Consider the following 16,655-nt stretch of genomic DNA (forward strand, 5'->3'; position numbering starts at 1 on the left):
ATGGGTATTAGACCAGCATTTTAGCAGGAGATATGATGAAAAGACATTGTATACCAGTTACATTTTGAAGGTATCATTAGTAGGATTTTGTATAGTATTAGATGTGGAAGATAACAGAATGAGATAAATGAAGATTGACTGCTTGGTTCATGGCCTGGACAATTAGAAGGATAGATCTGACATTAACTGAGATGGGGCAAGTTGTGAAAAGATAGGAGTGAAAATTAGTAGTTAAAATTTGGACATGTTACTTTTGACATGTTTATTCAAGTAGAAATTTAGAATAGTTGGATATATGTTTGGATTATTAGAGGTGAAAATGGGAGGCATAAAATCAGAAAATTTCAATCTATATCTTAGATACAGATATAAATATAGACATGTATAGTAACATGGAAAATTGTTAAGAATACCAAGGACCTGAATTTAACTAGAAAAGAAAAAAGCCTGGACAACTCTAAAATAGAGAGCTAGAAAAGAAGAGAAAGAACTAGTAAAGAAGACTGGGTAAAGTGAAAGAAAAAACAACCAACAGAATAAAGAATCCTGGAGGCTAATTATGATACTTGTGCCAAACTGAAAGGGATGATCAGTATCCACCACTGACTAAGGTGAGATATTGTTACTTTTTTTCTTGTTTGTTTGCTTGCTTTTATTGTTAATTCTATTTTGTTTTCTTTACTAAGTTTGGTATTTAAGTCATTGAAATCGATTCAATGTGCCTGAGAGCAAAATTGAATGGAATAATATCTCTGCTGTGTATTAAAATGCAAATAGTGTAGACAGGTTATTCATACTGAAAGAAATTCAGATATAAATATAGACATATTCTAAAAATTATTGAACTTTCTAAATAAAACAATGAAATTAAGTTTAATTATATTTGGGATAATGGTTACTCAGTTGATTTTAATTTAATTCTATTTTAGTTTGAAATAATCAGAGCTAATTTATTTAGTTTGGTAAGTACATATTAAGAATAAATTATCTTCAAATTTTAACAACCCCATAGTTCATGAGAATAAAGTAATAGAAACAAATCTTACTGAGAATATTGTGTGCATCTAGTAAAATAAATTCCAAATTTAATAGGATGAATATTATGATGTCTGTTTTTCTGAAGAATTTCAATGACACATTTAGTTTGCTAGTAAAGAAATAATAAAATCTGGTCCATCCGGCTCCTGAATGCATTTTTCCTATTATGGACATTTCATAGATTATTGGAAAATATAGAAAGTATTAGTGTTACACAGATCTGTTAATTTCCTTCATTCAATCAGATCCTCTGATTCATAGCATTTAAGTCAGGTATATAAAAACAATCACATACCAGTTAACATTAATTCTTCTAGCTCTGTCCTTCTTACAAAGACTGCCATAGGTCAGTCATTTCACAGATCAAGGAAAGTGAGAACTCTGAAACTAACTTCATTATTTCTCAAAAAAAGACAGCCAAATAATATTTCTCAAGTTAAAATATTTAATGTTTCATTCTATCTAATGACAATATGACTCTCTCATATCAATCACAGATCTACAGCTTGTAGGTAGCTTGGTTTGTTGCAGTGTTCTTAGTATTTCAAGCATGGTAAGCCCAGGCAAGCTATGTAACTACCAATTTCCTCATCTCTCCTGCCACATATGTCTTCTTTTTTTAAACAGCCATTACATGTACAGTCAGTATAGGTCTTCTTAGAGCTGATTTACTTATTGTTATTTAACCTTGTAGTGACTGTAGAATAAAGTGATCATAAGAGGCCTTGTTCGATGCCTAACTTTTTTTAATTACCTCAAGCCACTCTACATATCCTATGCGAGTATTTGTCTGATCTATGATGGATGAGCTTTGGCAATGGGGGAACTAATTCCTTTCTAAGATAAAACTAAAATTATCTAAATTAAAACTAAAACTAAAAATCTTTCTGTTTCCTGGGTGATTGTGTCCTGAGAAACATTTCAAATAATTCTTAATAGTCCAGTATGTTTTTTTCTTAGCATTAAATTCAATCTTTAATGTGTGTTAGCTACTGAAGATAAAGTTCTTGAGTTAGTTTTGGTCTACAAAAACTTTGCAACATAGTGATATAACAACAAATAAGTACATGTTTATAATTTTGTATTTGCTCAGTAAAATCTCTTGGTAACAGACTAGACAAAATTAAATTTCTCCTATATGAATTCCACCTAGGAATCACCACAAGCGTGGCATTTTCTGCCTAAAGGATGAATAATTAAAGAGGAATAAAAGGTTAATTCTTGTCACAGAAAACAGATAACATGCAATCTGTCTGTGAAGTTCCCGTATCTTGGTTTAAATTTTATACTGTAGGCCATATCAGGGCCAGATTATACATGGCAGTCTTTCAAATATTTGCAGATGATGATTGTTTACGATTCCCATCTCTTCTTCTCTCCCATGCTTTGAGGTGCCTATATTCTATTTTCTGGACAATCGAAATCATTAATTAACCATTACATTCTTTTGGGTTTCTTTTCTCTATTTTTCCTTAGCTCTTTCAAAATTTTCTCAAATATAATGACTTGGAATTTCCTCAATAAAATAATAAATTTAAAAACAAGCTCTCTAGTCTTCAATACACATTTTAAACATGTAACCCACACCTGAGCATATATTCCATTAATTGTCTCATCATGAAGAAAAAGAAAATTAGAACTATGATTTCTCATTTTAGAGAAGATTGGTTTAGATTTTTTCTGTATCTACATAACATTACTGATACACACTTCATTTACTCTCAAATATAATCCACTGGTTGATCCCATAGTAAAGATTTGCAATAAAAACTTAAAGTTTATTATCCACAACTATATATATGTATATATATAATATTTTATATTCCAAATGTGTCTCATACTCTATTGATGGTTAGACATCAGTGGTTCTATAAACATTAGTCAATATTTAAGTGATGAAACGGAAAAATAACAATTTGTACCAAAGCTCTTTTATAGTTTCACTACATTGTAGGTCCAAATCCATGCAGTGGTTTCCGAACTGCTTATTCCCTGAGTGAATCATGTTTTACATTTAAAGGTGTAAAACATTTTTGTTATAAATGAGAGCAGATCTGCCTCTAGGAATTAAATAAAATGAAATGTATTTTATAAATACTAGTTTATTTCATAAAAATACAAAAATATAAATATACATTTATAAAAATATGAATGAATTAACACAAAGACATTCTTCAACTAAATAAATATGGCAGTAATAGTCATTCCTATTTCATTAGGGATATATCTGTTTCATATTAATTTACAAAGCAGTTGCACAATATTTAGTTTAATTGTAAAGGTGACTGAAAGTCAGTTAAGAAAACATTTATAAATTATTATACCTAAGAAAAGGCACAAAAAGCCTTTTACGTATTTTTATTGATTATTGATGTGATATATTTTCCTTCCGAGATTGTTAGGCAAAGAGGGTGAACTGGTTATTACTTTTTTAAAAATCTGTATCATTCGTATTCATTCACAAAGACTTACTGATTAAGCAAATCCCTACTTGACAACACCTACGTATTGTTTGTAATTTCAATTTTTGAAAGATTTCCTCCCAGGAAGAGAATGCAGGCCACTCAATCTAATAACATAGACAGTACTTCCACTAATATTGATCAAGTCAAACAATCCTCTTAGTCTCGGTCACTATCATCACCCCCATACATATCGGCAAGTTTTTTGAAACGAGGCCCCCAGTCACTGAGGTAATCATAATCTTGGTTACAATCAGCTGTGAGAGATTCTAAAGAACTGAGCGAATCTGCTATGGAATCATTCCCTTCATAGGCATACGTTGCCAATGAATCATATGGAGGTGCACTTGGGTCTGCGTCGTTTTCTTTTAATCTTCGATGGATAAAATCTTGTACATCAATATTTTCCCACAGAGGCACAGTCCTCCTTATCTGAAAAATAGTTTCAGGCATTACATCTCGTCTAAGTTTACTGTCTTCTCTTGCCTCTGGATTCCTTAATGTGCCAATGTCAAAAGCTTGGGTATCTTCTTCCCCGCCGCCTTCATCGTTGTAGGTCACGATGTTGTCCCGGACATCGTCTTTTGAAATTATCAGAGGTTCCTTTTTTCTTTGCCTCTTCAATGCAGCAAACAACACGACTAAAACTATTAATAAGAAATGGGAAAATAGTGAGATTTCATGAGTCAGGATAAAACAGAGTACACTTGTGAGTGTGAAATTTGTTTGGTGCAGGAGATATTAAGATTGATCGAATAAAAAGAATTAACTACCCTGTACAAATACAGAGTTCCTCTAGGCAATGACTGGATGCACTGTATTGATAAAGGAGCAGATACTAGCATGCCATAAATTTACTGTCAAGACATACTCTCCTATGAACGTCTGGCTTTATTCAAGTACAACTATTGTATTTATCCAACTGCAGTTGCCTGACACCTCAGCAGTCTTTCCAAATGTGCACTTGTTTCAAATACAAAAACGCTAAAGCTCTACTCATGATGATATTGATCATTCCTTTAACTTTGGCACAAGTATCATTTCTTAATGATTCAAGGGAATATATGCAAAACATTACTTATATATAGATACATATATACTTGTATATGCATTATATTTATATATTATGCATGTACATACACACATACCTGAATATGTATGAGTCACTGATTTTACCATTTCCCATATCTCATAGGTTTAACTAAATTCCTTTACTGGTCTAATTTTATAGGAGGCTTAGAAAGCTGAAATATAACTCTTAAAGTTACAATATAAAACTCACACTCAAACTCATCTTTAACTGATTTTACAAAACACCTCAGACTGTATCTTGTTAATGAGGACGTCCTTGACATACAAGGTCTGATTTAAGCTTTTGGAGTGAAACGTTAATTGTATTCCCTCTACTTGCTGTATTATTTTTATTGTTTACGTGCCTATGTTACAAAGCTAACTGTGAACTTCCCCTCATATAATATATTTTGTTATTTCTCATTATAACACTGGGATTCAAATTATGTGTACTGGAAGATGAACCTTTTTCTAATAAATGCATATTGCAATTAATAAGATTCATTTAAAAAGAAGCAAGCGCGATTTTAAAAATATAAATTTTCCATTAAAGATTGGACAAGCCTATAACTTTACATATAAGAAAGGTGAGAATAAAATCAAGAAAATATCTTCAAAACACACTTCGGCATTACCAGGGAAAAGTACAAACTAGATTTCCTTTACTTTAGGGTTCTTAACTGTTTGTCAGTATTATTTATGCTTCACAGAAAATAAGAAAATGTTGGCTGAAGAAGCTATTATTCTTTTTCTCAATTTTTACATTGAGATTAAACAAAGCATACTCATTGTCATTGAGACTGCACTTCAACATGGCCCGTGAGGCCCCTATAACTACACTAAAGCCCTGTCCAATGTCATTTTCACATTGGCCAGCACACTTTTCTCAGCTCTTCCTAACTGAAAGTAAGATTTTACGAAAGATAATTAGAAGTATCTGTAGTTAGCCTTCACAGAATGGGCTTTGGGAGCTGAGCTATATTCAGGATCATCTTAGTGATACCTAAAAAAAAAAAAATTGCAGTAAAAATGAGACCTCTATACTCTTCTTTTGAAAGATGGACATAAGATTAATTAAGTCCAACATGGATCTGACATCTATCAAATTTGAGCCATGCACTAGAAAAAGATATTTCTTTCTAAATTTAATATTAAATAAATTTGTAAGCTCTCTACTTTTTAATCAGTAAAATAACAATTGTGTAGTCAAATTGTATTAAGGGTTTCTCAGCTAATAAAAACTTACTAATTCCCACAAATGGTCCTTAGAATCTGTTCTGAGCTTTTCCTTTTCTACCATATTAAAATTATCCAGTCATTTCTTAGATTGAGGTTATTAATCTGGGGCATGTGAGCAGAATTCAGAAAGAATAGGATAAGAAATGAAAAAAAGTACATCATTATTTCCATCCATCTGTAACTCAAATTTAGCATTTCATTTCAATAGGATTATTGGCATAAACTATGATGATAGTGGCAGTGTGTGTGACAGATATTTTATATTGCATTACAGTTTGACAGATAAATCAAACCATAGTTAGACTTGCTCCAGAACACGGCATGCATGATTTGATGAGCAAGCATGGTTTTCTTTGTGTTTTTTGTTTCATTTGTGTAAGCATATTTCCTTTTTGTCTTACATGTTTTACTCTATTAAATTTAAATCGTCATTCTGGCTAGGTCCATTCGCTTCATCAGGCTGCCAAAAGTGTCCCTACAACCAAAAAGTTTAAAAAGCCCTGCCCTAGATTTTAATCTTCCATCTTGCCTTATAAAATAGATATAAACTAAGAGTTACATTTCTTCAAAATGTATGAAAGTACGAAAGTACATTTAAAATATTATTGTCAGTGCTATGTCACTGTCTTATGAAAAGCGATACCTCTTAACTATAAGAAATGCATTAACTATGTCCAGCCATTACCATAAAGACTCAAAATAACAATAAAGTGCTTTAATAACTTTGAAAATATAAATTTCTAAATTAGAAGCAATTTTAACTACAATAATAAAAAATTACTCCACATTTAGGCAATGAGCTGGGAAAGTGAAAAATAAGAAATTAGTGCTTTCCACATTGCTCAAGGAACAAAGGTGGCTGACTGCAGAATAGAAGAAGAAACCTTCTAGGATTTCTGCATAGAAAAAAATAGTATCAAATTAATTTGACAATGTTAAAATATCTAAACTTATTTGGGGGGATGCTTTCGGTTCCCTATGTGTGCATGACTGTCTTTGTGTGTGTGTATGTGCATTACGTTAATATAGAAATTTTTAAAATGATCTAACAATAAACATATTTTCATGTTGTTCTAAATTAGGAAAGTGGAACTTCCTAAGCGAATAAAACAACGTGAAATCAGTAGCACTTAGCTAAAAGGCTAAGCCAAATTTTTATCTCCATAGGGATACAAAAATATTTTACAGAGGAGTTGAACTCTCTAGCAGTAGGTGGGGATTGAAACTGCTGATGGTGATGGTAGCAGTGTGTTTTTTCTAAACCACACTGAGAAAATGTTTTTCTAAATAGTTGGATGATCTTAACTGAGACAAATGTTTTTCCCTCACTTTCATCAATCCCCTACTGAAGTCCTGCAAGGATATCTGGCCAAAGGGATTTCATCCAGATAGTTTGAAAGGATTTGCAGAGAAAAGGAGCCAGCACATATGAGCATTAGAACATAAATTTGGCTAGCTCTCCTGCCCTAAGCATAAGCATTTGGGCTGAATATTTGATAGAAACAATTTTTTTGGAATGTTTTCCAGTGGAACAACTGTTTAATTGAATTAAATCGTTGTCCTGTTAGTGCATGCTCAAATAAAACATTCCCTGTTGGAACATGACTTTATTTAGAAAATACTGCAGGGCTAGGTATGACCACAGCGACATAGTGATATTTTTTAAAACAGAATTTTAACTTTTTAATTTGGTATGTCACTCCAACGTACAACAAGTTATATAGGGGAAAATGTCTAACTTACTGTGACAACTTTAATGCATTTGCATGTTAGACATCTGATATAGATAATTCAGAATATGTTAGTAACTGTTAACAGTTAGTAACGGTAAGGGCAAAGTAGTCTGGTTTGGGAATAATAGAAAGGAGAACTCTATGGTACAGTAATCTGTGTTTGAATGCTAGCTAAAGCTTTTTCTAAATGAGTGACTGAGTAAATTATGTAGCCTTTCTCTAGAAGAAAAGTATTTACCTTATACAGTTGATGCAAAGATGAAATCAATGAAATCAAATGTCCTTAGAACAGTAAACATAATCAAAAATATAATAGTTAATGCTATAAAATATACTTTTTTAAATACTCATGTGTATAGCATTTGTTAGATGTTTCTTTTTGGGCTCTGGAAAGCTGGGCCTATCCCCACACACAAAAACTCTTATTTTTTTCCTAATTGAAAGAAGAATTTTAATAAAAAGTGAAAATGTTCTATCTTTGTCTATAGAGAAAAGTGTTATTCAGTGCACCATGCTGGGACAGTGAGGGAGAGATTTTTGTGAGTTACAAGATCATTCAGAGGGGCAGAGCTTACTAAGCAGTATGAGGACACAGAGTAGAATCGCAACGAGAGCTCCCGTGCTCAGGCCGGCTGAAAGGATCAGGGCTTCTGCGGTGCAGGATTGCATGTTTCCTTGATTATCGCAGGCACACACACGAATAGTGAGTGTACCAGTGCTGCTTTGAATTGGATAATCGTTGTCAAAGATTAAAATCGGCAATAAGTAGGTGCTCATTTTGTTGCGACTGTAGCCATCTTTCCGAGTCATGATTCCTGCTGTATTATCTGGGGGAGAAAACACGTAAAAAAACAAAAACTTTCATATGTGTTTTTAACTATGCATCTTAAAGTTGCATAATTTTTAGTTTTAGAAATTTTCTTATACCTTTATTATCTACAATGGTGAAATTCGGATTGAGAGTAAATTCTGGCACTGGTTCAAAAAAGAATTTGTGGCCTCGGGGAGGGTCATCCTTATCCATGACACTGACAGTCTGAATCAACTGAAACCAAAATTAATTAATTAATTAAGCCTAAGGCAATTTTCTTGTTATTACAAGATGTCTTAAATCCATGTATTTGTGCTTTAAATACATCATAAAAACAAAGGAAGAAAACAAAATAAATGCCATTTTCAGAAAATTATGCCAATGTCTTATTTTTTATAGTTTTGTCTTAGATAACTTATTTAGTTAAGAGTGGAAGACATCCATTAAGCAACGGTTTGCAAGGTATCTTAATGCATTATTGTCTTATACCTGGCCAGCTTAAAGAAAAATTCAATCCCTCCAATACCTATCTTCTTTTGATATTGTTGAAAGGCACAGTCCATTGTATTATTAATTGATGAGCAATCTGTTACTTCCACTAGAAAATAATTCTTCAAAGGATGAGAACACAGAAGATGCATTTTTAAAAACACCAGTGCTTCTTAGCACAATCACTCCTATATATTAACAATATTATTAATATATTTTTAAAATAAATAAATTTGTCATGTACTTTCAGAAAGAAAATGATTTTGAAGCTATGGGCACCATTACTATAATTAAACTATTTTATTTAAATTGCTTGCTTTTCCTTTAATAGTATTTGCAAAGACAGATATACAAAGACATGCTTTTAAGATTTTGTAAAATCAATGTTGAAGTTTCAAAATTAGAGCAGCTCTTGGCTGCGCTAGTGTAAGTAAATAAGAAGTGTGTCCTAATGGAATATGGAACATCCAACTATGGTTTGGGCAGAAAAATTTCACTGAGCATTTTATAGAGGAAAAAGCACTGAGCTACACATTGGGATGCCTCCCATCTGTGTGATTTGAAATCACAGCCATTTAATTATTCTGACTTTTAACGTTCTCTTCTACAAAAATAAACAGGTCTCATAGTCTAACATTATGTGGTGAAAAGTTATTGAAATTCACAATAGTTTAAGCTTTCCATTGTTGTACTCTATACCTTTTATAACTATACTAACCTACATACTCACTAGTCAGTGCTATTTTTACTTTAATTTTATATTAATGATAATTACATCATTTGGACAGCGTGATATGTAACTGTATTTTTAATAAAGTGCTTTCGAAAGTGCACAATTTTTAATAAACTTTTCTCCCTAGAAAATTGGAACATAAGAAAATCATTATATAAGATCTAATATTTTTGCTCAACCTTCTGTTCCTATATAGCAATAACAAATCTAACTTTTAGTAATAATTTAAATCATAAAAAGTTGGCCTTTTAGTTATATATGACATTTGAAGTCTTGAAATTATTACATGGGCTTTGTATAAGTATATTTTATGAGGATATACATATACTTGAAATCTATTTTATTTTTAACTTTGTTAAATTCAATTAGAGTAATATATATTAAATAATTATAATTAGTTAATATCAATTATACTTAATTTTTATAAAATATTAGCATATAATATATCAATAATATACATGAATCAGTAAAGGACAAGCATACTAATAGATAAGTGAGTAAAGAATATTTATATGTGATTGTAGGTTGACTTGTGTTCCCCCAAAATATCTGTTCAAGTCCTAAATCCCAGTACCTGTGAATGTGGCTTATTTGGAAATAGGCTCTTTGCAGATAAAATCAAGTTAAAATAAGATCATTCTAAATTAGGGAGTACTCTAATTCGACGACTGGAGTCCTCATAAGAAGAAGCAAATTTGGACACAGAAACAGATTCAGGAAGAATGCCATGAAATGATGGAGACAGAGATTGGAGTAATTGGCGTCCACAAGCCAAAGGATGTCAAGGATGGCTGGCAAGCACATGAGGCTAGAAAGTGCCAAGGGAGGATAGTCTCCTAGAACCTTTAGAGAGAGCATAGCCCTGTTGCATGTTAATTTTATACTTCCAGCCTCCAAAACTATGAGAAATAAAATTCTGTGTTTTAAGTCACTCTGTTTGTGGTAATTTGTCATGGCAGCCCTCGGAAACTAATACAGCTGTAAATTATTTTTAAGTCCATGTTTTTATGAAAAAAAAAAATTCGGCCTTAATGAGTTTAAAAGAATTCACACTAAAAGTGTTATGAGAAATTTACATATTGGCAGACATTTAAAATCTAGAGTTGCCAAGTGTATAGGCAATCATACGTATTTGGTGGGAATATCACCTAGTTTATGATAGATTTGGAGAAGTATTTGGGAACATTTATTAATATTTATAGATACAATTTAATTTTTCCTACTTTGAGAATTATATCAAAAGAAAGTAGTACCAGGTGGTAAACAAACAAAATGTACTACAATGCTCATTATAGCACGACTGGGGTACTGCTAGGGTAACATTTTGTGGATAAACCAAATTTCCATTAAGAAGGTAATAATTGAATAAGTAATATGTAACTATGCTATGAAAATTAAGCATCAGATTCAAAAAAATCATTTACTAAACTGAGATGCCCATTATATGTTGCAAAATGAAAAAGAAAAGCAAATTTTTATCCAAATAGCTACGTGAAAATTCCATGTTATTACAAATAAAAATCTCACTTGTATTTTTGTATATTTAGGTGGAATGTGCTGTGTATCTCTGTCTTAGTCAGCTGGGATGCCATAACAATCCCACAAACTTAATGGCTTAAACAACAGAAATGCATTTTCTCATAGTTCTGGAGAATGTGAGGTTGAGATCTAGAGGCTAGCATGGTTGGCTTCTGGTGAGGGCTTGCAAATATTAATAGCTACCTTCTCCCTGAGTGCTCTCATATGGCTTTTCCTTGTTCTATGAATTCAGGGACAGGGAGAAAGAGAGAGCATTAGCTCTCTGTTATCTTTTCTTTGTATGCTAATTCCATCAGATCAGGCTCTATCCCCTTATAACCTCACTTCATCTTAATTACTTCTTTGAGACATCATCTCCAAATACAATGACACTAGGGTTACGTTTTCAAGATTTGAATTTGGAGGAGGGCTACAAACATTCAGTTCATAATATTCTCTATTGGAATAGAAGAAAAACTGTATTTTAGTTTATTTTCTACCTTAAAGAGACATGATGGAATTATAGATGATTCTTAACATCTACCTATTTTATCTTTAAAGTAGTTAATTACATGGTTAAATTACTTTTGGTAAAATTTATGCAGTTACTGTTATTGAAAAATACTACATTTTTGGTCAAAAATGAGCATATTCTGCATTTATTTGGAATTACTTTATATACATTTGAAAGAATTACTTTGTAAGAAGACTTCATAATTCTTTTACAAACAAATCTACTTCATTTCAATGATGTGAAACTTTAAAACTTACAAAATATCACTCATATCAAAATCTAAAACTATTAAAAGTGGCAAAATGTAATCAAGAAAACAATGATTATGATTACCTTTATAGTAACATGAAACAATTTGATTTTCATACTTCAGGTTTTATTTAATGATATATTTTCATTCTATTAGTGAAGATAACTCAGCATAAGCATAATTATGAATGCAAGTAACAGCTTCTACATATGTGATATTCACTGTAAACCTAGTTCATAAATTAAAACATGTTATAATATCTCCTACTATATTATTGATTCCATTATAAAAACATTTTTAAATCACCTTTTTTAAAAATCACTGTGAGTTCTTTGTTAAGGATAAATGGTGGACAAGAAGTATTGACAATAGCTTGCACAAAAGAAATCCTGCAAATAAAGTGATGTAATGTCATTTGACTTTGTAAGCAGAAAATATATTCTTTTAAGTTTTTAATGATTTTATTTACCTGCCCAGGTTTTGCATTTTCACAAACAAATGTTTCATAATACATGGCAAATTCCGGAGCATGGTCATTTATATCTAGAATTCTGATGAAGACAGGGATGTGGCTACTTTGTTTTGGGTTATCTGCAACGAGAACACGTGTAAGATTTCAGTCTCATTTACACAGAAGCAGTGAAACCACTCACCCATTTGTAGCTTAGCAACAGATCCTTTTTGTGGTGTTCACTTTCTCAATTGGGCTGCTGATGAATATCTCAGCTCTCTTACATGGTCCAAAAGAAAAGCACAATAAAATTGAGGAAAACATAATTGAGAATGAAGTATTATTTGTAATAGATAATTTTCTTAGATTATTTTTATGAGGTTAAATTATATTTCTCTCCTATATAAGGTGTAAAAGGAAATCAAATTTGAAATGAATGAATTATTTGATAATCCTTAAAAATAATTTAAAAATGTGTTGACATTCTAAGCCATTTCTCTAAGATCTTGCTAAGGATACAATCATACCACTCAAGAAAATGAGTCTAGCTGGTGCTATTATTTTACCACTTTGATGAAAGACAGTGTGTTCAGGTAGATGTAGCTCCGACTTACTTATTTCTGCGGCTGTAACAGTGATGTTATGCCAAGGAGATGATTCCCGGTCAAGGGCTTTCAAAGTGAAAATAGAGCCATTTTCTGAGTGGATGCCGAAAATACGGTCCATATCAGTATGCCGATCAACAGAGTACCTGGCAGAAGACAGACTCATAAATCCAGGCATTCTTCTAAGGTTATTAATAATACTCTTTCTTAAAGTTATAGGTAATTTCCACAATGATCTGACAAAGACATGAAATGCAAAATGCTAACAACTTTCTTGAATTTTTATTTTATAGAATTGTTATTTGAGCAATTTCATATATTTGACTCTTTCCACTTACTATATTATGTTATATGTACTTTAGAACTGTTATTTATACACATGAATCTGGACGGCAGCTGTTAAAGTGAGTTCTTAAGTATCACTTGGTTCACTTATCCTATCATAGGCCTACTGCAGTGCTTGAGACACTTTAAACAGTAATGTTAAACTTGACTGAGTCAATAGTAATGAATAAATCGAAAGTATGTTAAAAAATACATAACAGTGTCCAGAGTCCTCTATAAGCGAATATTGAGAAGGCTATTATAAAATACATCGCTCTTGAATGGTTTTTTATTCAAGGAATATCCAGCTGAATCAAGGTCTTTCTCTACTCTATCCCTCCAACTTATTTCAAATCAAAATGAAATGTTATATCACCACAGAGTTCTGTGACTTTCTCATCAGGGCTGTATGTGGAAGACGTCATTGTAAGCTTTGTATCACTCTGCAGTTGGCAAAATAATACCTCCTCTCCCTAAGATGTATATACCCTAATCCCCAGAACCTGTGAAGATGTTGTTTTACACAGCAAAAGTAATTTTGCAGATGTGATTAAGGTTAAAAACACTGAAACAGGGAATTATCCCTGATTATTAAGGTGTGCCTAGTTTAATCCCTGAGCCCTTAAAAGTGGAATGCGAAGACCAGGTGCGGTGGCTCACACCTGTAATCCCAAAACTTTGGGAGGCCGAGGTGAGTGGATAATCTGAAGTCAGGAGTTCGAGACCAGCCTGAAAAACATGGTGAAACCCCGTCTCTACTAAAAATACAAAAATTAACCAGGCACGGTGACGGACACCTGTAATCCTAGCTACTCGGGAGGCTGAGGCAGGAGAATCACTTGAACCCGGGAGGCAGAGGTTGCAGTGAACCGAGATGGCACCACTGCACTCCAGACTGGGTGATAGAGAGAGACTCCGTCTCAAAAACAAACAAACAAACAAAGTGAAATGGGAAGGCAGAAAACTGGTTTAAAGAGATGAAACAGAAGAAAAAAAGAGAAGAGATTTGAAGACTAAGAAGTACTTGACCCATTGTTGCTGGCTTTAAAGCTGAAGGAATGGAGCCACAAACCAATAAAAAATGAACATAGGCAGCCTCTAAAAACTAGGAATGGTCCTTAAGCTGACATCCAGCAAGGAAACAGGGGCCTTCCCCACACAACTGCAAGGACTTGAAATCTGTTCACAACCTGAATGATCAAGGAAGCAATTCCCTGCCTAGAATACACAGAAAGAAATATGGCCCTGTTCACACCGCCCACCTTTACTCTAGCCCAGTGAGACACATACTGAACTTCTGACCTACAGAAGTTCAGACCTATCTATAAGATAATAATACATTTATAGTATTTTTGTGGCAGCAATAGAAATCTAATATATTCTTAAAAGATAAATTTTTGAAAAGATTAATTTATATGAAAGTCCTTCAGTTACATCAGACCATGTTATGCCGTACTAGTTAATTTTTTACATCTTTTTGAGATTTCTGTTGCAGTCTTTAATTGAGCCATATCAGAAAGTGAGTGCTTCTCAAACATTAACATTTGGGTGAATCACACACGAATCCTGTTAAAAACAGAGTTTGATTCAGTAGGTCTGGGGTGGGAGCTGAGATTGTGCACTTTTAACAAACTCTTAGATGAATCCTATGCTGTAGCTCCACAGGCTAGGTTTTATATAGCAGTTTTAGGCTATGGGATGAAGTGATTAGAATAAGAACAGAAACAGGAAAAGCAATGAAAGACAATTAACAGGCTAATTAGCCTCTGGTGTAGTCCTCATTTTTCTAGGTATCTTATTAAAGGCATCTTATCTTATTATGAACCCTCTTTTGATCAAGTGAATTGGGAAATTACAGCTCCCACTGTAAATCTTAAATATATTCACAGTTTGGCACTGGCTTTGGCAAACATAAGTAATAGATATTTAGGTTTTGAAACATTATGAAGTACTGGCATTTTGTTGTTGTTGTTGTTGTTGTTGTTGTTTTTCTTTTCTTTATTTGAGACTGAGTCTCACTCTGTCGCCCAGGCTGCAGTGCAGTGGCGCGATCTCGGCTCACTGCAAGCTCCGCCTTCCAGGTTTCCGCCATTCTCCTGCCTCAGCCTCCCGAGTTCCTGGAACCACAGGTGCTCGCCACCACGCCCCGCTAATTTTTTTTTTGTATTTTTAGTAGAGACAGGGTTTCACCGTGTTAGCCAGGATGGTCTCGATCTCATGACCTTGTGATCCGCCCACCTCGGCCTCCCAAAGTGCTAGGACTACAGGCGTGAGCCACCACACCCTTCCAGTATTGGCAATTTTTAAATTATTGGGTGAACATACATTAACCTAAATTGTATGATTCTTTTGTTTGAATTGTTTATTAAAGGACCTACTATTTAATCTGTTGTTTAAGAATTATGCTGAACTTAAGGGATCTATTAAGTAAATGGGTCTGATCATAATTTTAACAACTTAATATAGTACATGAAGATGCTTGCTTAATTTATTTTCTGCTAAATTTTATAAAACAATTATTGCTGAGTCATAGATACTGCTTCAAAGAGAGTATTTGGGCCTTTGGAAAAAAGTTATTGGGTGTCATCTCAGTGGTGGAATGGCTAAAAACTTATATACTTGGTCTCAGGTTTTACCTCACTCCCAGTACATGGAACCAGTTCAGTCGTCTGTGTTTGGTCATTCAATAGGATTTTACAATGCACAACAGAAGTACATGCAAATGATAGTATTCCCTCAGTTTTTCAATAACCATTATTGTAATCTTTTCACATGAAAAGAATTTAGGCACTTAAAATACACTCGTTTGACATATATATGATTGCTGCCCAAGAGTAGCCTATATTTCTTGGGTGGGAAGTCCTAAGGCGATAAAGGAGAAATAGAAACCTAGATATAAAAATGCATAACAGCATATATATATTTTTTATTTTATTTTATTTTATTTTTTTCTGGAAGCAAATGTCATGCTGGCTTTTAGCCAACAATTATTTGTCAGAGTATTATCAGAGATAGATGCGATTTGTAAAATAACAATGTAGTAAAATTGAGCATGCAAGTCATACTGAAATTTTTCTTTTAAACCTCTATTTCCAGTTGTGCTAACATGAAACAAAATATTATGTTTCCTATCTATAGGTTTCAACCCTCTCACAATTCCTGATGTGGGCTTTATTGATGTTGGGACCAAATCACTATTATAAGGTTTTTGAAAGAAAAGCAAATAAAGTCATTGAAACAACAAAAATATTTTATTTTCCTTAGCTACACAAATACTGCTTATGAATAAAAACAAACCTAAAATGTACACAAAGAAAGTGGAAGCAAAAGAACATAACTACATCTGTGCATTGAATGGAGCTCAATTCATAATATTCACCTGTAAATATTTCTCTCTATTGTTGAAAAGGTCAATAG

At 32.9% G+C, this 16,655-nt stretch overlaps 1 protein-coding gene across 1 annotated transcript in view; it reads right to left on the reverse strand.

Moving 5' to 3' along the window:
- Positions 1 to 3,120: 3,120 nt before the first annotated feature.
- CDH9 (cadherin 9) overlaps positions 3,121 to 16,655 on the reverse strand; it is a 162,844-nt gene continuing 149,309 nt past the window's right edge. The window contains exons 8-12 of the mRNA XM_024247337.3: positions 12,924 to 13,060; positions 12,328 to 12,449; positions 8,471 to 8,588; positions 8,119 to 8,370; positions 3,121 to 4,147 (exon numbers count right to left, since the gene is read on the reverse strand). Of these exons, the coding sequence (XP_024103105.2) occupies positions 3,660 to 4,147; positions 8,119 to 8,370; positions 8,471 to 8,588; positions 12,328 to 12,449; positions 12,924 to 13,060 (1,117 nt within the window). The 3' untranslated portion in view covers positions 3,121 to 3,659. The remainder of the gene's footprint in view (positions 4,148 to 8,118; positions 8,371 to 8,470; positions 8,589 to 12,327; positions 12,450 to 12,923; positions 13,061 to 16,655) is intronic.

This window comes from Pongo abelii, chromosome 4 (assembly GCF_028885655.2).
Source record: "Pongo abelii isolate AG06213 chromosome 4, NHGRI_mPonAbe1-v2.0_pri, whole genome shotgun sequence".
In the NCBI taxonomy this organism is placed as follows: Eukaryota; Metazoa; Chordata; class Mammalia; order Primates; family Hominidae; genus Pongo; species Pongo abelii.